We start from the raw sequence: 22292 nt of genomic DNA, 5'->3' as shown, positions 1-22292 counted from the left end.
AGTACATATTTCTTGTGACATTTTGGGAAACCTGAAAATCTGAGGCTATTTTTTGAGAAAATGGAAAATAGCCTACTATTCTTCAATATTCTCAAAATGGACCAAAAAATTGGATGGGGCGACGCTTTGGGTAACGTTCCAGCGGGATTCAAAAAGATTTGAATTTCATCTGCCCTGTCCAAATTTAAGTGAATATCGTCTTTCCTAACCAAAATTAAATTGAATCCCGTCTTTCCTATCCAAATTTTGAGTAAATTTTTTCTCTCCCGTCCAAATTTTGAGAGAAAAATTTCATCATCTTCTCTAACATTCTCTCTCTCCTTTTCTTTTTCCTCATCATCATTATCATCATCATTTTTCTTCTTCTTCATCTCCTTCGAACCGGAGCAAATTTGGGGTGAAAACATGGTGCGCTATCATTAGATGTTTTGCTGCAAAATATGGTTGAACCACCGATGACAACTGGTAAACCGGTGGAGGTGGGTAATTCTCCTAATGCGCCTACTCGTGGCCGGAGGAATTCTGGTTCGAATGAGATTATTAAAAAGAAGATGGAGATGTTGAAGAAAAAAAAGAAGAGAGAGGTTGAAGGAGAGAGAAAGAGTGTTAGAAAAGAGAACAAAAAAAATTTTCGCAAAATTTGAATGAGAAAGACAGAATTCACTTTAAATTTAAACGCGAAAGACGATATTCACTTTAAATTTGACGGGAAAGACGATATTCACCTTAAATTTGGACTGAGCAGACGAGATTCAAATCTTTTTGAATACCGTCAGAACATTACCCAAAACGTCCATCCCATCCAAATTTTGGTCTATTTAGGAATATCAAAGAATAATGGGTATTTTCCATTTTCTCTTTAGAGAAGGGGTGTTGGGCTCTTTTAAGAATTTTCTATTATTATTATAATAAATGATAAATAAGTATTGTTTTCATACTATTATAATCACTTCAAAGAACTACCTGCCAATAAAATTCAAACACGGTCAACTCTCGTTTAAAGCTCATAACGTTTATTTATCCAACAAAATAAGCTTTTAATAATACAAGATATTACTACTTTATTTATTTAGTTATATAACATAGCGTTAGTTATTCGTCAATACCAATAACTAATTTAAACAGATTTTATGTTCGTTACCCAGGGTACAACTCGTACGGATCATAGCTCAGTCGGCCATGTTAACTTAGTCGAACCGGTCCATTATTTCCAACAATAACTTCACTTCACGAAACCATTACAAATACAAAAACAAAGAAAAAGGCACTAGAGCCATAACAAAAGCCACAATTAAATTATACATGTCTAAAGCAAACATCCAAACAATCTTAAGATGCATTACAAACCAAGTTCAAGCAAAACAATCCAATCCCAGAATGAAAGTAGCAAAACACACCACACGCCATCCAAATCCAGTCACAAATATCAAATGACAATTTCAGCAATAGAACATAACACGCTTGACGTTCTCCCGGAGAGCAGGGAGAGGCCTAACAGCAGCATTGGCACCTGAAACACATGTGCTCCTACCACCACCCATTCCACGACCAGCAGCACCACTGATCATCGAACCACTGTCAGAGGTATCTGGCTCCATGTAAAACCGTGCGCGAAAAGCAGCCAAATGAGCATAGTAAGCTGGTGGTACTGCATGTCAAACAATAAACACATTTCAAAAACCGACTCATTAAGCTTATGCCAGTACTAGACAGATAAATTACTATCCACTTTGAACAACTATCATCTAGACCATGGTTTTTTTAAAGTGGTTATTCTTTTGCTGAATCACATGTTGATAAGTGTTCCTATTTATAGACTTTTCTTCTGTTTTTTTTTGTAGATTTTAATGTAAGATGATTTGGCTACGTTTTAATGAGAATTTGTTTAAAATAGTTTTGTTGAAGCTGTATACGTACCCGAAACGCAATGGGTGGATTCATGTAAAGGTTTTGATTTTGTTTTATATAGTTTGGTCACGTTAGATTCGTAGAAAACATATTGACTTGGGAGGGGTAAAAAACATTACTATAGAGGGGAGGGGTAAAAAACATTACTATAGAGGGGTAAAAAACATTACTATAGAGGGGAGGGGTAAAAAACATTACTATAGAGGGGAGGAGGGGTAGAGGACAACCTAAATTGACTTGGGATGAGAGGATTAGGCATGATTCGATAGACCTGCACCACTCCGAGGACATGGTTGAAGATAAAAATTCTTGGAGAAGTAGAATTTAAGTTAAGGATTTTTATAGAGAAAGGAATACTTTAGGGCTTCTATTTACCTTATTTTGGTCACACACCATAAGGGTATTTTCTTTCCATATATATTATTATTATTATTATTATTATTATTATTATTATTATTATTATTTTATTTTTTTTTTATTTTTTTTGTACGGTTGAACTTTGATTTCCTTTATTTTACTGTTGAATTTTGATTACCTTTATATGGCCTCATGCATATGTATTTTAGAGCTGAGGGTCTCTCTAGAAGCCACCTCTCTATCCCTTTGGATAGTGGTACGGTGTGCCTACATCCCACCCTCCCCAGACCCTACTAATAGCTTTGCTGTTGGTGGGACTTCACTTGGTATGATTGATTGATTGATAGTTTGGTCACGTTATTTAAAAATGAAAACTCACCGATGGATACAGAGCGTGTGCACCTTGCATAACTGTCAAAACAAAGTGAACCATAAGTACATAAAAAATACAATAACAATATTAACATATCAGAGAATAATGAGATAAATTAACATACGTGTAACATAGATTATTAGTGAGCGATTGAAGGTCATCCGCTGAAAATCGGCTTTCATCCCACAGCACATGGTAATGAGCAGGACGACTTGTACCCTGTATCGTCAAAAATACAAGTTCTACATTATTATTCAAGTTACAAATTAAAGAAACTAAAAAAATACTTAATAATACATCCAAACTCACCTGGATTCCAGCATGACTGCACAGATAGAAATCAAATTCTGTAGGATGACAGATCTTCGAATCAACAACCGTGCCTGCACATTATGAATAATCAAATACAGTAGTAATCAAATACAAGAAAATACAAATAATGAATATGATGATGATGATGATAACAACAACAACAACAATAATAATAATAATAATAATAATAATAATAATAATAATACTAACAACAACAACAATAATAATAAGTTAAATAACCATAGTTATCAAATGCGATACGTTGAGGCTTTGCCTAGAGCCCAGAATAAAAGCGCAAAAAACGCCCGATTTTTTAAATAAAAAGCGCACATTAAAAAAACAAAATTTTAACTAAAGAAGAACATCTTAATAAGAAAAAAAAGATTCATTCTTGAAACAGTTCATAGTATTTAGTCAGCTTTATCATAATTTGATATATAAAATAATAATAGTTATATAAGTATATCTTAAATTTAATATATACTTATATAATTATTATTATTTTATATATAAAATTATGGTAAACATGAGTAAATACTAAACAACATAATTGTGTTACTTATTATGATAAACATGACTAAATACTAAACAGCATATTTTGTGTTATTTATTAAAAAAACTAAATAATAAATATAATAAAAAGGAATTAAAACGTATAGAAAATTTTCTATTAAATAATAAACTAGTTGAACCCTTAAATAGTGGAGTTTTAATTTTATTTGACAATAGGAAGAGGTTGAGCCTTAAATCATGGGAGTTTTAATTTTTACGTGAGAATAGAAAAAGGTGGGTTAAATGTCATTAAATTAATAACACGCATACCATTTGAGAGCAGTTACAGTTCAGCGCTTTTAATACCGATGCATTAAAATCGCAATTAATTCACTTCGCCCATTAAATGCGCTTACGCGCCAAAAGCGAACGCTTTTAACAACTATGATAATAACAGTAATCATAAAAACAAATATTATTAGCATACCAGGCAGTATATTGCCACTCCTGTCAACAGATCTACGGTCATTGTGATTGTTTGCAAAAAGTCTAGTGTGATGACGTTTTTGAACCACGATAAATGTCACCGGAGGTTGATAATCTGGCTCCAATGAAGCACAAGCCTGTTTTTAAAAAATGAATAACATTAAAAGATATAATCTAACGAAAAACTATTTACATACAGGATTGTATTTACCTTACGGATTGCATCAAGCTCATAAAGTAAAACTTGGTAGAACTGGCCTTCACTCACACCGTCCCTTCACAATAAAATTTACATCAACAGTAAAGCAAGAGTATATTTGTAAAGACTAGTAGTGTGCCCGCACGATGCATAAATTGTTAACCATAGACAATTTACAAAAGTTTTTAAAATATACGTGAACTCAAGGGAAAAACTAAAGTCAAATATGCATACAGCAATATCACATTGAAACAATGTTAAAAAATGGTAATAACGTCATTTTAAGAAAAAATAACAATAATAAAAATAATAAAGTGAACATTGACACAGTTTTGATGATGTGTAGGGGTGTCCAAAATACCTGAACCCGATTAACCCGACCCGAACCCGAATAAGCAAATTCGGGTCGGGTTAAATCGGGTCAAATGTATTAATCGGGTTATTTGGGTCAACCCGAATAACCCGACTTGTTAATAGGGTCGGGTTTCGGGTTCATTTTTGGGAAAAAGTCGGGTTTCGGGTTAACCCGAATAACCCTATTAGTGGTGATACTTAACTTTAAATACAATGATTAAAAGGTGAAATAAGCACTATAAAGACAATAATGTTGTGTTCATGAACCGTTCGGTGGAAAATTCATTTATGTTGTGTTCATTTAATTAAACGAACGAACATGAAAATATATCTAACTTGTTCATCTATGTTTGTGAATGTTTGTTTATGATCCTTCATTTAAGTTTGTTTACGTTCGTTCATGTTCGTTTGCATATTAATAGAAAATTATTAACTATTATTTGCATTTAGTAATTATATCAACTTGATATGTTTTATATTTGTTTGTTCGTGTTTATTTAAATGCGTTCATTTATGTTTGTTAATGTATGTTTGTGTTCGTTAATGTATGTACATATATGTTCATTCATGTTCGTTTATCTTTATTTAATTATGTTCATTTATGTTCGTGAATTCTTCGTTTAGATTTTAAATGAACGATCATGAACCCAAATATTTTTTCGATTAAGTGTTCGTGTTCGTGTTCGTTAAAAGTTAAATAAAAGAATACGGACATGCCTTTGTTCATGTTTGTTCGGTTCGTTTACAGGTTTATATGTGAATTTATAAGATAATTACTTGTACAAGAAATTGAAAATTAAATGGAATGAGAAATTTTGCAACCTACAAATTACAAACACATAAAACAACTTAAAATTATAAAGTAACATGGTTAACCCGACTAACCCGACCCGACAAACCCGAAACCCGAATAACCCGAACTCGACTAACCCGAACCTTAATAGGGTCGGGTTGCGGGTTAGATATTATTTAAGGAAAACCCGACTAACCCGACCCAATTAACCCGAAACCCGATCGGGCTGACCCGATGAACACCCATGCTTTGATCACTCATATATTATTATCAACAATTCGATTTTGAACGAAGTTTAAATCAATACGTAGATAACTATAAGCGCCCCAACGACATAGTCAAAAATCTAAATAGAAGTAAAAAAAACTTTAGTGTCTAAAAGGTATGTTTTTAGAGGGGACCTTTGTATCTTTAAAAAAACTAATTTACACACAATCGAAGTTGCCTTTTAATATACATAGATAGCACCCACACACACACACACACACACACACATAATGTCAAAATGAAAAAAACAATTAAAGCAAAAGGATTGAATACCTGTAAAAGATGATACGCTTTGGTCTTTCCCCAGTTGCTCTACGAAACGACTTCAAAAGTTCCCTACATGTGCATAAACAAATCTAGTTCAAAAAACATATTCGAGTATGAAGTGGAAAAATCAAAACATACATAATCATGCCACCCGACACTTTGCCTCTCTTGGGGTCCTCCCATTCCTTATACAAATCTTGAATAAGTTCTTGACGGTGTGCTTGTGCACAAACCAATCCAGCATACTTAGTAATTTCAGGCCAGTCTTGTGAAGCCACAACCTACATAAAGGGTTTAGAAATTTGAAGTAAAAATGATATTAAACTAAACGTAAAGACTTGTACAAATGGTCGCTGCATTTTGACCGTACTGCAAGTTTGATCCCTAAATGTTTAGATTAGATTTGTAATTTATATATTTTAACAATCAAACTTGCAAACCAAGAAGACCGATCTAAAAAGATGGAAACTTACAGCTGCAATTGATGGGCTAGAATCTTCACCAGGGTGAGGATGAGTGACATCAGCACCAAAAATAATTGTCGGGACATCACTAACATTAGGGATTCTCCTTGTGATTGCATCAGCAAGAACCGTGTTTCTTCCGCCAACTTTAACGTTAATTTTTAAGGCAACATTTGCTAAATACTGCTTATTCATCTTAAACACGTGCTTTGTTAAACAACACTGAGAAACAACCCCGAGATCAATCTCACAGATTCTTTTCAAGTCACCTGTACAAAAACAAACAGCTGATTACAGAAAAATACAATTGGGCCAACTCTGACCAAATTCTGGTCGATCAATAGTTAATACCATAAAGAGAACCGTTGTTGTCAGGCAAAATGACAACAAGCAAATCAAGTTCTTTTCGGTTGGTGGACTGAAGTTTAGTCATGGCTTCATGAAATCGAGCTTTCAACACTCGTTCAACCTGATCAGGTCGACCACTAAATGGAGGAAGCACAGGCATGGTGCCAAAGTTCTGCAAAAGCAAACGAAATTGGAAGAATAAAAATAGGTCAACAGTCAACAACTATTTGACTTTAAAGTGTTGTTGACAATACCATGCCAGAAATAGTGCACATTTTTGCAAGCTCGGTACAGAAGCTACGAGCGAGATCATCTTGAACGTTCCTTGCAAAGTTGATGCAAATCCAGTTGTTGACTGTTCCACCGTTGACCATTTTCTGTCACAAATTCAAAAAATAAAATTATTACATGTCTGATAATAAATTAAATACATGAATGCATACGTGTACATACAATAACAAAAAAAATTACCTTGTTCATCATGTTCCATTGACCAACTTGAGGCAGACAGTCCCTTTCACGGCCAGTGTCATGATATTTAAGCTAAATATGCAATTAAAATATTTAGCAAATAGTGAAAGTGAAAAGAATGAAAAAATATAGGAAAAGATGACTAATTTACCCTTGGAGGAGGTAAAATTCGAGCTTCAACAGATGCCAGCTGTGTGCTGATTTTGATCCCAAATTCTTTAGCGTAAGGATCTTGTCCATAAGCATTGTGTCTAACAGTCTGCAAAAAGTCATGATTAAAATGGTTAAACGTTTCAATTACAAAAATAACCACATAAATTCAAAATGTCAACAAACAAACAAACCTTGAGAATATCACCCTCTCTTTCTTGAGGGCGTTGACATGTCACCTTAAGAAGGGCGGTGATCTGGCGTTCATTTAACCTCTTTGAGTACCTCTGACCCTCAACAATTTTGCAGACCTGAAAATAAACAAAACATTAAAATATCTTTAATGTGAAAACAATATGTATTTGAATATAAAGAAGTAATGTGAACCTCCATAGGTAGATAATTTGTTCTCTGGGAATTGCCAACTTGCAGGCATGGCATTTGAACGTGTTGAATGGAAAATCCATAAGTCTCTCTGAAGTATTCAACGACGGACTTCAATGTACCTCTTTCATCAACTGGAAAACTGACACATAACAAAAGAAATGGTCATCCACACGTCATGCTTTAGTCAACACAAAAGATCGAAACTGAAAAATAGAATAAAGTTCTCACTTAAGTTCCCGCGTCACTTGTGATGTTAAGCCAGATATGCGATACTTCCTACGCATGTTTCCACGGTGAGTGACTTCAACTTTGACTCCTCTCAGTGCCTTTTTGATCTGGTCAATGTGTTTGATAAGTTTTAAGCAAAAACATTATTTTGCAGTTTTAAATATATTAAAATAGTAAAAACGGTTACCTTCACACGGTCTGAGTCAGATAAAGGTCTTGCAGAGACATCCCTATTCAGAAGCTGTGTGACAAAGTCAATCACAGGCAGCGGCTCAATAAATGCAGTCGAAGACATATCTGAAAATCAAAATGCACAATTACATCAGATAAACAAACTTCAAAAAAAAAACGTTAAAGCTAAATATTAATCAAAGGACAATTTAACATACTAACCAATATTCAATGATAACCCCATTTGTGTAGGCCTTATGCTCTGATAAAAGCCACGCCAGCTTTCAAGCCCATCGCCAAGTGGTTGTCTACGACCAAGATCAGGAGAATAGAATGAGCGTCCCACAGACGAGAACCTACAAAAGGTTACAAAAACTAATAATCAGTATGCCATTACATACATACACTTGGAAATATCAACTAAAAGTAAGTGCATCTAACTACATACCGATTAGTAGGTAACTCACGTAACACAATATCGAGAACCTGAAGTGCTTCCTGGGGCGCATCTGCTTGTCTCCCTGCTAAAAACAATCCCAGATGATGCAAATCAGCACGTGAAGCCAGTTTTATCACAACTTTAAAATCTCTTTCTCTCCTGCATTAACAACAAATTGCAAGTGTTAAGATACAAGTTCAAACTAGTGCACTGTTTGAATAAAGATTGAAAAAGAGAACCAAAATGCTGACCTGGCGCCGCCAGAACCATCATCTTCATCGATAAGAGTGATCTTAAACTCTTTTGAAACAAAAGGAAACGGTCCAGCAGTATACAGGCTCTTTTTTCCATCATATGCAGGAAGCCTCTTTCCAAGATAAGAGTCACGGTACAAAGCGACTAGTTGTGCCATTACAGCACGATTCACACCACGTGAAGCCACCTCAGGATTAATTGTCACCTACACAATTCAAAATAGTTATATATCAAGACTTGCAATAACAAACAACCAACCAAAAACAAAGGCTTACATCGTATTGGTGCAGATCCTTATCAGGCAGTTCCGCAAAAAAGTGGTTAGCTTTGACAATGCAACTTTCACCAACGCGGCCTTTTCCTGGACGCAAAGGAAACCTCAATGATTTGGAAGAGGCAGGTGCCACTTGCTGACTGGGCTCTTCTTGCTGCAAAGATAGCTGCTGAAACTGACCAGCTGTCTCGTCCACCGTCTGCTTGGTAGAAGATGAAGACTCAGCATGCACTTCAGGTGGTGTTGTTGGCTGCAACGCCGCCACAGGCTGTTGATGAGCTTGTGTTGCTTGGTACAGCTCGGGAACAGGCGGCCTAGAAGGTCCACCAGAATACTGGGGTGCAGGCCCACCATGGCGCTGTGGCGGTGCGGTTCCTCTAGGGGGCCTCAGCTGCAGTTGATCAGGTGGTCCACCATAATACTGTTGAGAATCACCGCCCCGTTGTGGCCCTACTCCACCACCATATCCACCCCTGCTACCCCAGCCTCTTCCTCCTTGATAACCACCCTGCTGCTGCCCTCTTCCTTGATAACCACCATGCTGACCTCTTCCTTGGTAACCACCCTGCGGTCCTCTTCCTTGATAGCCACCCTGCTGTCCTCTTCCTTGTTGCGGCTGTTGCTGAGCCGGTGGTCTTTGAGCACCACTGCCTTGACTTTGGCCATAACCAGCATCCTGAGGCGCAGAGCCTTCACCACCACCGGGACCTTCGGTTCTCTTCTTCCTTACCATTATGAGGACTGAAACAAACAGAAAACATTATCAGCTTAAAGTAACAATAAAAAAAGATACATTTAGCAACTATTACACAAATCAAATAGCACACCACATCAAAACGCTGCATATATACACCTAACAGTAGTAAAAACCACACTGTGAGCAAAAAAGCAACCACTAACCGTACAATATATTGACTAAAACAGAGAAGCCTATATACACAGCATTACAAACAAACTACACTATTAAAAATTAACTATAATATCCACATCAGAAATATTCTCCTGTCAAAATCATCAAAAAATAAAAAACCACAGAAAAAGTTGACACATTACGTCATACTTAACCTAATGAGCAAAAAAATCAAACAAGCAGCAAGTAAGCGTAGAATAGATTCAGATTCATTTAACAACTACTACAGGAGTACCGAAATCGAAGAAGAAAAAACTGTAAAAAAAACAGTGATTAAAGAAGCGATGAGGATGAATCCAAGATATACCTTCTTAAGAAATATAAATTGATTCAGAAGAGATTAAAATCAAATCTGAGCGAACGAAACGATAGGAAGTTGAAAACCCTATAAATAATAATAATAATAATAATAATACGAAGAAGAAGAATGAAAGTGAGAAAGCGTAGAGTTGGTTACTTTAAAATATTCGGAGTTCGTTTCATTTCATGTCTCTTGTTAGAAGGCGATTCTCTCCGAATCACGATATTAACCTTTAAAGGAACCCAATTATTCCAATCCAACATGCTTCTACTTAGTGAAGAATCGGCTCTATACAAGAACTTTTTCATCGAAGCAACCGTAAAACATCCGACCCATCTCCTCCCCATCTCCATTTATCATCTTCCCCATTAAGTCTACAATAATAAAGTTTTTTCAATAAATCCATCAATTCCTCCACAACGACACCATAACGAGGCTGGGCTTTCCAGTTCCAATTTAAAATTTATCACCGATCCGCCATACATCACGTCTTAACCCTCCCTAGAGCAAATAGATTAGGGAACCACCGTAACATTCGTTACTTTTCAAATCTGAAACCCGACTCTTTTATTTTGTTTTTCTTTATTTTGCCTCATTTATTATACGGACGCTCGTAATTAATTCCCGCCTTCGTTTAAGTTTATATAGATATTATGTTTATTTATTTATTTATTGATAATTACTATGATTTCTATGCAATAATACCCCCCCCCCCCTAACTAACTTGATACCACATTGAATCCACGACTAAAGATTAGGGACTAATTATGTCAAACTTACCAAACCTCTTTCCCTCCTTCTCCCTTTTCCCGTTCACATGAGCAGCCCCCCCCCCCCCTTGTTTTTGCTTCATGATCCATGGATTAAGGCGTAAACCAATCGAGGTAACTAATTATATGGTTTTGTCGTCAAGATATGCTGCAAATTTACCCTATGGTTAATTGAGCGATTATCAACGGGTTTAATCAATTTGATTTATTAGGGTTCTTAGTTCATATGGTAGTGTTGTTCGTGTGTATAAAATATCTGGTTATCATGGATTAAACAAGTTACAGAGTAGCTCAGTTGGTTCGTGCAGCTTGTTTAAGACTCGAGACGAGCTGGGGTGCAGGTTCAAGCCTCCCCCAGCCCGTTTTTAGTTTTATTTTTTTAGTAATTAACCTTTTAAGCAAATTCATTTAATGTAATAATAATTATTATTATTAAATAAATTATTTTATTAAGAACCGATTATTTGAACTTGTGTTCTCTCGAGTCACTCGTCCTTATATGTATGTGTATGTGTAGTTAGTTATGCATATATGTATATGTACGTATATATAATATCATGTAAACTAATGTTAATCGTTTTATATATATATATATATATAACGTAAACTTTATATATATTTAACAAACTTATAATTTTTAAAGATATATAATATTTTATATAATAAAGTATTATAGTGTACTTTTAAGCGAATTAATAAACTAACAATACTGTTAAAGATGTGTTTTGCTTATATAATATCTCTATATTATAAGTTAAAGATTTATGTTTTAATCAAGTAAAATTACAACTAATATTTATTGAGTTATGTTTTTCATAAATTAAAATATTTGTTTTATATAATGAAAATCCTTAAATATGTATTATTATATTATATCGATATTCTTTAACTAGTGAATCTTGACTTAATCGTACCTGTTACTCTCGTTTCTCTTAGACTTTAACATTCGCGTGTGACTTCTCTCATCTTCTCATTATCTAAATCATTGTTGTTCGTCTATCGAGGTGAGTTTACATATACCCCTTTTTCATCTTTAAATTTTGGGGGTGACATGTATATCCTATTTAAATTACACAATTTTATTTACACATCTATTTAAAACACAATTCAATATATTTTATGTGTGATTATTGCATGCTCTATGATAATGCTCTATGTGCTTAATTGTGTATTTCATGTTTGGTGGTTGATATCTCATCCTCATCAATCCTCATCTAGTATGATCATACATTTACCCAAGTACTTTGATTTCGTATCAATAAGAACGGGTCCACTTCTATTTAGTTGTTTAAATTTTCATAGAAATTGTAATACTCATCTTTTACATATGAATTATGGTTTTTATCTATATATATATATATATATATATATATATATATATATCTCAACTAAAACTTTTGTACTCTCACCAACATTCGTGTTGACAAACTTTATTTTCATATATGCTACAGGTACAAGTAATTTACATTGTTCAACATCAAAGAAATTAGTTTTACCGTAGGATATAAATCGAAAGACAAAACATGATGTAATAGTTGTTTATTATTGAATTTATGTACTTGTTTTATGTTAATGAAATTAAATAATTATTGTCGTTTTAATTAGTGTCTTCTGAGCTACTGTTCAATCGATACGTTACGCCCCGGCATGTTCCGCCGTTGGTCGGGGTGTGACAACCACTTCCTTAACGAAACTTCATCCAACCAGTTGTCTAACCAAAATCTAATTTTTTTTTCTGTTACCCACTTCACCCTTAATCATTCTAGACAACAAAACTTATGAAAATTCAAGAGTTTTATCAATGCTCATTATCTTGCTCCATGTCCCGATTAGTTTTTTGTTATGTGGGATCTCCGGCCAATATCATGAAGAATAATGCAGAGCCGTAACCACCTGCTTCCATAGACTTCCCTCTTCCACTTTGAACCTCCACCACCATTTAGACAATAAAAAAAATATTGGAATTTTAAGCGCACTCAACCCCAGCCCACCATCTTTTTTTTCAGTTAACACTTTGTCCCACGATACCAAGTTAATCTTAGATTTATCTCCAGTCCCCCCCCCCCCCCCCCCCCCCGCCCCCAACAAGAATTTTCTTCTTTTCGCCTCTAAGATCTCCAAGGTCTTGACCGGAGCTTTATAGAGAGAAAAATAGTAATTTGGAATAGTCTAAAGAACAGAATTTAAGAGCGTTAAACGCCCCCTCCATTGAGAGGGAGTGAGCTTTCCAATCCGCGAGCGTTTTATCAATAACCTCAACAACCGGCTGCCAATTGTTTTGATTATTCATAATTGCACCCACTTTTATCCTTAGATACAAGAATGGAAGCTCTCCCACTTTGCAGTGAAGTAACTCCGTCATCATCTTTACTTGATGATTATTAACTTCAACACCAAATAAAAAAGACTTTCCAAATTTATGTTCAAACTTGAGAGCATTTTAAAAACCCTCAATAACCGACCCAAATCTCTTACATTATTTTCTGTCCATTCTCCAACAATGAGAGCATCATCCGCGTAAAGTAAGTGAGTCAATAGAGGGCCATCATTAGGTAATTGAAAACCTTTAAAGACACCAGTCCCACAACCATTTTTGATAAGTATCGAAAGTGCCTCCATGGCCAAAATGAAAAGAAACGGAGATATTGGATCACTTTGACGGATACCTCTCGCATATTTGAATTCAAAAGTTGGCGAACCATTGACTAAGATGGAAGATCGAGCAAAAGATACTAACCCCGTTTATCCACCGTCTCCACTTTGTTGTAAATCCCATGTTTTCCATAATATTATCTAGAAAATTCCAATTGAGATGATGATACGCCTTCTCGAAGTCAACCTTAAGAAGGAGGCCCGGATATTTCTTCTTCCTCCACCACGTAATAATCTCATTAATTATAAGGGGGCCATCCGAGATTGATCTATTACTTAAAAACGCCGACTGAGGGTTTGAAATGATCGAACTTAACACGCTTTTCAGACGATTCACTAGAACCTTGGAAACAATCTTAGAAATAGCACCAATGAGATTTATAGGTCTGAAATCTTGCATAGTTTTTGGATCTCAACATTTAGGGATCAATGCTATAAAAAAGGAGCAACATTTCTGATCTAACTAACCCGAGTTGTGGAAGAAGTTCAGTAAATTGCAGCAATCGTCCTCCAGCAAGTGCCAAAAATTCTTTATGAACTTAAAATTGACACCATCAGGGTCTGGTGACTTATTCTTCCCACATTCCCAAACTGCCACTTTAATCTCGAGTTTAGAAAATGGAGCCTCTAACCTCGCTGCCTCCTCTGGAGATAATTTATTAAAACCTTCACACTCCAACCTCGGTCTGTGACTAAGCGGTTTTTTAAAATGTGACCTTAAGTGGTTTAACACCTCCCTTTTAACCTGATTAGGAATGTTGCACCATCTCCCTTTAATCATGAACCCGTGTATTTTATTGGAAATATTTCTATGCTTAATAACCTGGTGAAAGAAAGCCGGGTTATCATCTCCACGAGAGGCCCATGAGACCCTTGCTTTCTGTTGAAAATTTTTTGTCTTTTGGTTTTCGAGGACCGAAATATCCTTGAGACATTCAAGTCACGTCCATTCTTTGTTATGAATGAGAATTATGGTTATTTATTAATCAATCATTATTCATGTCTTGTCGTTTATTACACTATTTATTGTTACACAATTTATTATCATGATTTAAGTGGTCTATGACCAGTTATTTACCGGGACTATGTGCATGGTGATGTGCATAGTTATCTAATAGTACCGTATTTGTATCATAAACTACCTATGACCAATTTCCTACAAACGTGTTGGAAATTGGGACTATGAACATGTGTTGTACATAGTTATCTAATAGGAGTCACATGTACAAATTTTATTTTTGATATTTTAATACATGGCTACCCGAACCCTCCAAACTCACCTCATCATCACGGTACTCTGTTCTCATCCGATTTTATAATCTTGATTTCGAGCCTCTTATGTTATTATATACCTCTAATCATGTGATTCGTTTGTTATGTGAACCTATTTATTATTACGAGAATTTTGTCGTCATCTCAAGTATTTTTCTCTACATCGTATGTGTAAGATTTCAAAATTTTCCTCCTTTCAATTATTTCATTTCGGTGTTATTACTTTCGATGACTAACTTCAATAATTTCGTTAATTTTTATTCTATTTTATTTATCTATTATTATTATTCTTAGGATTATTTACTAGTTATTTATGATCATTAAATTTTCCATATTTATATGTTCATTGCTCACGATCAAATGATTCTATATGTATATATACATAAAAAAGAGAGTTGTATTTTACCCATGTTTTCAAACCCGCACAACGGGACGAACCATGTGCATCATGCGACAATCTAAATAATTATGAGTGCACGCATAATTATCGAAATCCTCGCATGGAACTCATGGTGAATACGGTTGTGTGTGTAACACCCCCGTAACCGCAGCGGAAACGTACACGGGATGCAACAGACACATCTGATATCAACAGCATTGCTTATAAAGAAAACACCACTACAATAATTTAAACGTATTACATTGTTCCGAGTTTCGTTACCGACTAGGCGTTATCACATAAGTTTTACCAATAGTACGTTAACATGTTTAAAACAAAATATAGACTCTTAAGCTTCCACAAAATAGCACACATCATAAGCACGTATCACTCATTCCAATTTGGGTGTACCTAGAAAGCATGTAAAGAAAACGGGTCAACTACGAATAGTTGGTGAGTTTCACTAATTTAAATAAACCATGACAAATCATTTTAATAATCATAAATTAATGATGTAATTATGCTGAGCCTACAAGTGAAAACTCTGTTAACCCAGAAACACATTTAATAACCTCTGGGGACACTGTTAACCCAGAAACACATTTAATAACCTCTGGGGACACTGTTAACCCAGAAATACATTTAATAACCTCTGGGGACACTGTTAACCCAGAAATACATTTAATAGCCTCTGGGGACACTGTTAACCCAGAAATACTTTTAATAACCTCTGGGGACACTGTTAACCCAGAACACTGTTTCGGGTCTTACAATATTAGCAACTCAGACAATTACCATCTTAATACATTACCGTACGATTCCCGTACAATAAACATTATATAAATACATTCATTTCCATGCGATCGGCATGTACTTAAACACTTTGATAAAAAACATGCTTTCCGCCCCGGGAAAATATTTAAAACAGTTCAATAAAAAAGGGGCTCGTGAAACTCACCTTTTTGGTGAGCAGAGATGTAATACTGGCACGGCTACCTGTCCGGATCTGTAATACGATCCCTAAGTCGTTACTACACAATTTCTATTAATATAACTTAAATTCGTGTTAACCGGTACGTCCGGGGACACTGTTAATCCAGTACCGTACACGATCCGGGTACAATGTTAACCCCGATACACTTCTCAGGACTTAGATTGTGATATCACTTAGAGTTCTTTAGTCAAAACTACCATTAGTTTGTTTTCTCGTTTTGCGTGCCTAGCACGGTTATTCGTCTTTATGTTTTCAAAATGAGTTTGGCCACATACGACCCGAAAATAGTTGTTATTGATATTTTAATTAAAGTGGTGAAATTAGAGCTCGGTTAAGACACCCCGTTTGGCCGCGGGGCCCGTTTCCGTCTTTAATATACCGGAAACGACTAAATCGGGTAAAATTACCCAAATCATCCGAATTACTTTCGGATGATTTATTTTTACTTGATTTACTCAGTTTCATGAAAATAGTTCATTTTTAGGGTTTTTATACACCAGTCAGCTCGCTTAGGCGAACTTTGCCGGTTTACCGCGTTTTAAGCTTTAAAAGTTTGTTTTTATGTTCTGTTTAGCACAAATAATTATCCGTTTAGTCTCGGATCTTGAAATTTTGCACAAATCAGTTTTTGACTGTAAGGAATTTTATAAAATATTTCCAGAATTAATTTTTATATTTAACATTTATTTATCTATTTTTAAACGTCATTTAAACACCAAATATGTCGAAAATACCAAACGACCTTAGAAAAATCCCAAATTTTTCTAGGATGACTTCTGCCATCCACATAGTTCCCAGTAATTTTTACAGAACCAAAAACTCATTTTTCATGCTATTTTTACCAAAACCGAGCTAGACAACCCTAGATCTCGTTTTACCGAAAAGCCTACCTAGACTTCTCCAATGGACCTGAAATTTTGTGTGTGACTTTTATATGTTATAAAAAGCTTATCTGAATTTTTCCAGAATTTTTCATGATGTTTAGCTATTTTTCACCATTTTTAGCCAAAACCAAGCATTAAATTCACCAAATATTCATCCTTTATCCAAAAATTACCAAAATTTCACAGATCTCATATTTTCATGTGTAGATCATCTCTGTGAAATTTCATGACTCAACTCTAAGTCTACCACAATCTGTCCAAATCTTACAAATCATACGAAAAACCTAACTACCTTGTGTTTTTAGCTTTAGATCGCAAAGATCTTGCTTTCTAGCCTTTGCTAGCAACTAGATACAACACCTACAAGCACAAAAACACCACACCAAGCAAGTTATACCCACAATCAAGCCATTTCTTTCATGGTTTCGGTTAAGACATCAAAACAAAGATTTTAACCGTAAAAATTCGTTTTTGACTCTTTTAACTCCTTTCTTGGACCAAGTTCCCTTGTATAACTTGTATACATCACTTGATCATGCAAGAATCGGTTTCATCTCGGGTTTTCACCCATTTTTCACTTGAAACCTCATTTTCTCATGATTTGGAATTAAAAAAGCAAGATCAAACCATAATAACATGTTTATACCTTGTGGATCTTCTTAAAAATCAAAGGTTTTTGGTTGAATGAGTGAAGGATGGAGAGAAATGTGGAGTTGTGATTTTAGAAAAAAGAAAATGAAGTGTGTGTGTGATCATGGACCGATCGGTCCTAGTAAGGTGTGGGGTGGGGCCCACATCTTCAACCTTGGCCACACATTCGGATTGTGTAATCCGGATAATGTTGTGGATAATCTGGTTCAGTTCGTTTTTCGGTTAAACATTTAATTCCGCTCAAAACGAGGCCAAAACGGTCGTTTTTCGGCTTAAAATTTAAATTTATATAAAACCGATTTAAAAACTTTAAAAACTTAAACCATGACATTTATTGACTTAACACATCATATTGTCGGTAATTGTGCATCTTTTTCGGCTTGATCGATCGTCTCTTGCTTGGTTTGATGTTAAAGGTTTCGTTTATCGTACCGACGTACTAATAAATCGAAATCCTTTTTCTGTGCTATAATTCACTTATCCCGAAGCTTTAATACTTCGTACACATCACTAAACATTATATATTTCGTCTATAATGTAATCCCCGATTCGTTCGGGTTTCAATAATCGTTCATCAATTAATCGTAATTTCAATACGACTAGCTGTATATTCAAGTATAATTCGTACTGTGAATCTTATATACTCGTATAAACACATTATAATTCAGATATTCAGTATTGAATAACACGTAAATAGTATATTCCGGCTAGGGTATACCTGAATTTGCCGGAATCGTTACATTCTCCTCCCGTTACAAAAATTTCGTCCTCGAAATTTTACGCATCAACTACTTCCTTTTGCGGAAATAGGTGGGGATATTTCTTCCGAAATTCGTCCTTTCGTTCCCATGTATATTCTGGGCCTCGTAGCGAGTTCCATCTAACTTTGACCAACGAGATCTTATTGTGTCTAAGTTGTTTGATTTTCCCGTCTACTATTTCTATGGGCTCCTCTACAATGTTGAGCTTATCATTTATTTGGACACCCTCTAAAGGTAACGCCGATGTCTCATCCGACAGACACCTTTTCAAGTTCGACAGGTGAAACACGTTGTGAACTGCACTCAGTTCATCAGGCAGTTCTAATCGGTATGCTACATGACCGATTTTTGCAGTAATGTCGAATGGTCCAATGTATCTAGGGGCTAACTTCCCCGCCTTTCCAAATCTGACTACTCCTTTCCAAGGTGATACTTTCAAATACACTTTATCACCTTTCTCAAATGATAACGGTTTTCTACGGGTATCGGCATAACTCTTCTGCCGATCCCGTGCGGCCTTCAGATTGTTCTTAATTTCAAGGATTTTGCTGGTCGTTTCCTGGACCAGATCTGATCTAATAACCTGTGTGTCGCCCACTTCAGTCCAGCAGAGTGGTGATCGGCACTTCCGTCCATACAATGCTTCGTAAGGTGCTGCCTTTATACTGCTATGGTAACTGTTATTATAGGAAAATTCAACGAGTGGAAGATGTTGATCCCAATTTCCCTTAAAATCCAGTACGCATGCACGAAGCAAATCCTCCAGTGTTTGGATGGTCCTCTCAGACTGACCGTCGGTCTGAGGGTGGTAAGCTGTGCTTAGGTTAATACGCGTTCCCAGCGCTTCTTGTACAGCTTGCCAAAGATTGGAGGTGAAATGGCTATCTCGGTCGAAGACGATTGAGATGGGTATCCCATGACGAGACACAATTTCATTTATATAAATCTGCGCAAGTCTCTCGGTGTTATAATTATTTCTAATCGGAATAAAATGTGCCGATTTGGTTAATCGATCCATGACTACCCAAATTGCATCATGTCCTCGGGACGTCTTGGGGAGATGTGTCACAAAATCCATCGTGATCTGCTCCCACTTCCATTCAGGAATTTCCGGTTGTTGTAACATTCCCGAAGGTTTCTGGTGCTCCGCCTTAACCCTCGCACACGTCGTACACTTGCCGACGTATGTGGCTATATCCTTTTTCATACCCGGCCACCAGTAGAACTCCTTCACATCCTTGTACATCTTATCCGATCCCGGATGTATGGAATATTTTGATTTATGCGCTTCGTCCATGATTAATTCACGAAGGTCATGGAGGGTCGGGATCCAAATCCGATTTTTGAAATAGAGAATTTCGTCCACGCGCTGTTCGAAATTCTTCTCGTTACCATAAAGTCCCTCTTTTACCAATTGTTCCTCTTTCAACGCCTCGCGTTGAGCGACTCGAACCTGGTCCGAAAGGTTCGACTGGACTATCATTTCCAGTGCTCGCACTCGCAATGGCTTAACCCGATCCTTCCTACTCAGGGCATCGGCTACGACTTTAGCCTTGCCGGGGTGATAATGGATGTCACAGTCATAGTCGCTTAACAACTCGACCCATCTTCTTTGTCTCATATTCAGTTCTTTCTGATCGAATATGTGTTGCAAACTTTTATGATCGGTGAAGATGGTGCACTTTGTACCATAGAGATAATGTCTCCAGATTTTAAGTGCGAAGATAACTGCTCCCAGTTCTAAGTCATGAGTAGTGTAATTTTTCTCGTGTATTTTTAACTGTCGAGAAGCATAGGCTATGACCTTATTATTTTGCATCAACACGCATCCTAACCCTCTCCGGGATGCGTCACAATACACAACAAAACCATCGTCTCCGTCGGGGAGACTTAAGATCGGCGCTTGGCACAATCTTTGTTTTAGCGTTTGAAACGCCGTTTCCTGCTCTTCACCCCATTCATACTTTCGATCTTTTTGGGTCAGAAAGGTTAAAGGTTGGGCGATGCTGGAAAAGTTCTCTATAAATCGACGATAATATCCAGCTAAGCCTAAGAATTGGCGGATTTCCTTTGGCGATTTAGGCGCTTGCCAATTCTTAACTGCTTCAACCTTACTTGGATCAACGTGTATTCCTTGATGGTTTATAACGTGACCAAGGAATTGCACTTCTTGTAACCAGAAGTTACACTTGGAGAATTTTGCATACAACTTCTCCTGATTTAGAAGCTCTAAGATTAATCTTAAGTGTTGTTCGTGCTCTTCTTTACTCTTCGAGTATATCAAAATATCGTCAATAAACACGATGACGAATTTATCGAGGTAGGGTTTACAGACTCGATTCATGAGATCCATGAACACTGCTGGCGCATTTGTTAGCCCGAAAGGCATAACTAAGAACTCGTAATGGCCGTAGCGAGTCCGAAATGCGGTTTTTAGGATATCCTCCTCCTGAATTCTAACCTGATGGTATCCCGATCTAAGATCAATTTTTGAGAAATAGCTCGCACCTTGCAGTTGGTCGAACAGGTCATCAATTCGGGGGAGAGGATACCTATTTTTGATTGTCAACTTGTTCAGCTCCCTGTAATCAATGCACATTCTAAGGCTTCCGCCCTTCTTTTTCACGAATAGTACCGGTGCACCCCACGGGGAATAACTAGGACGTATAAATCCTTTATCCAACAATTCTTGCAATTGGTTGGATAATTCTTGCATCTCTGATGGTGCAAGTCGGTAGGGGGCCTTAGCAACAGGGCCAGCTTGAGGTAATAGATCGATTCTGAATTCGACCTGTCGGGTTGGCGGTAATCCAGGAAGTTCTTCTGGGAAGACTTGTGGAAATTCGCGTACCACTGGAATATCATCCACCCGTTTCTCCTCAGAATCAGTGGCCGTCAAGCTTGCTAGATACGCCACGCATCCTTGGCGTATGTATTTTAACACCTTGAGGTGGGATATAAATGGTATCATGGTGCCTGACTTTTCTCCTTGCACTAATATCTCTTTGTCATCCGACACCCGGATCTTGACGATTTTCTTTTCACAGTTTATTTCTACTTTGTTACGTGCTAACCAATCCATTCCCACTATTACGTCAAAACTACCCAATTCTACCGGTAACAAGTCAATCGGAAGGGATTGATCGTTCAGAATAAAAGGGCAATTCCGAACTATCTGATTAACTATCATGGTTTTACCGTTAGCGACTTCTACGGTGTAAGGTTCTATGGTTTCACCAATTGGGAGGTTTGATATCGACAGGAATCTAACGGAGACAAAACTTCTATCGGCGCCCGTATCAAATAATACAGAAGCGTAATGGTCAGAGACGAGGAATGTACCTGTCATTACGCTGGGGTCCTGGCGTGCTTCGTTCGCCCCCATCACGAATGCTCGGCCTCGCGCTGGATTGGACGACGATGCCTGACCCGCGGTTTGCCGCCCATTTCCTCCCTGGTTCAGCTTCGGACAGTTTCTCTTGAAGTGATCTGTGCCACCGCATTCAAAGCAAGCACGACTGGTGGTCATCACTTGATTTCCTTGTGGGTTTTGTTGTCGGGCTGATTGGGTCCTAAATGGCTGCACACGGATAGGTTGCGGTTGCCGGTTCAAGTTGTTCAGGTTTGTCCTACAACTCGGTGCGTAGTGCCCAATCCTGCCGCACCGGTGGCACACCACTTCTTTGCACATGCCACCATGGTGGTAACCGCATTTCCCACACT

The 22292-nt window shown here is 36.8% G+C and overlaps 1 protein-coding gene across 1 annotated transcript; it reads right to left on the bottom strand.

Moving 5' to 3' along the window:
- Nucleotides 1-1255: 1255 nt before the first annotated feature.
- On the bottom strand, nt 1256-9739 carry LOC143560556 (protein argonaute 1-like). Its single transcript, XM_077048836.1, has 21 exons — nt 8997-9739; nt 8718-8926; nt 8476-8625; nt 8250-8383; nt 8044-8153; nt 7857-7963; nt 7629-7767; nt 7436-7552; nt 7243-7350; nt 7092-7163; nt 6875-6997; nt 6624-6792; nt 6282-6541; nt 5947-6089; nt 5815-5877; nt 4140-4203; nt 3930-4065; nt 2948-3021; nt 2763-2857; nt 2645-2676; nt 1256-1648 (listed from the first exon to the last, which is right to left on the bottom strand). The coding sequence occupies exons 1-21, from the start codon at nt 9726-9728 to the stop codon at nt 1440-1442; spliced, it is 3246 nt and encodes a 1081-aa protein (XP_076904951.1). The 5' UTR covers nt 9729-9739; the 3' UTR covers nt 1256-1439.
- Between the last annotated feature and the right edge of the window lie 12553 nt (nt 9740-22292).

Source organism: Bidens hawaiensis, unplaced genomic scaffold, assembly GCF_021521415.1.
Source record: "Bidens hawaiensis isolate Kalapana, Puna unplaced genomic scaffold, B.hawaiensis_p1.1 tig00020403_1, whole genome shotgun sequence".
In the NCBI taxonomy this organism is placed as follows: domain Eukaryota; kingdom Viridiplantae; phylum Streptophyta; class Magnoliopsida; order Asterales; family Asteraceae; genus Bidens; species Bidens hawaiensis.
The sequence above is the reverse complement of the archived record's forward strand: the minus strand, read 5'-3'. Positions and strand labels throughout refer to the sequence as shown.

What these genes read in the sequence shown, in the direction of transcription:
- LOC143560556 (XM_077048836.1), bottom strand. Translation starts at nt 9,728, where the DNA reads ATGGTAAGGAAGAAGAGAACCGAAGGTCCCGGTGGTGGTGAAGGCTCT. An exon ending in GAATTTTACCTCCTCCAAGG is followed by an intron (nt 7,164 to 7,242) that starts GTAAATTAGTCA and finishes TTGCATATTTAG; the next exon opens with CTTAAATATCATGACACTGG. An exon ending in GTGTCGGGTGGCATGATTAT is followed by an intron (nt 5,878 to 5,946) that starts GTATGTTTTGAT and finishes ATGCACATGTAG; the next exon opens with GGAACTTTTGAAGTCGTTTC.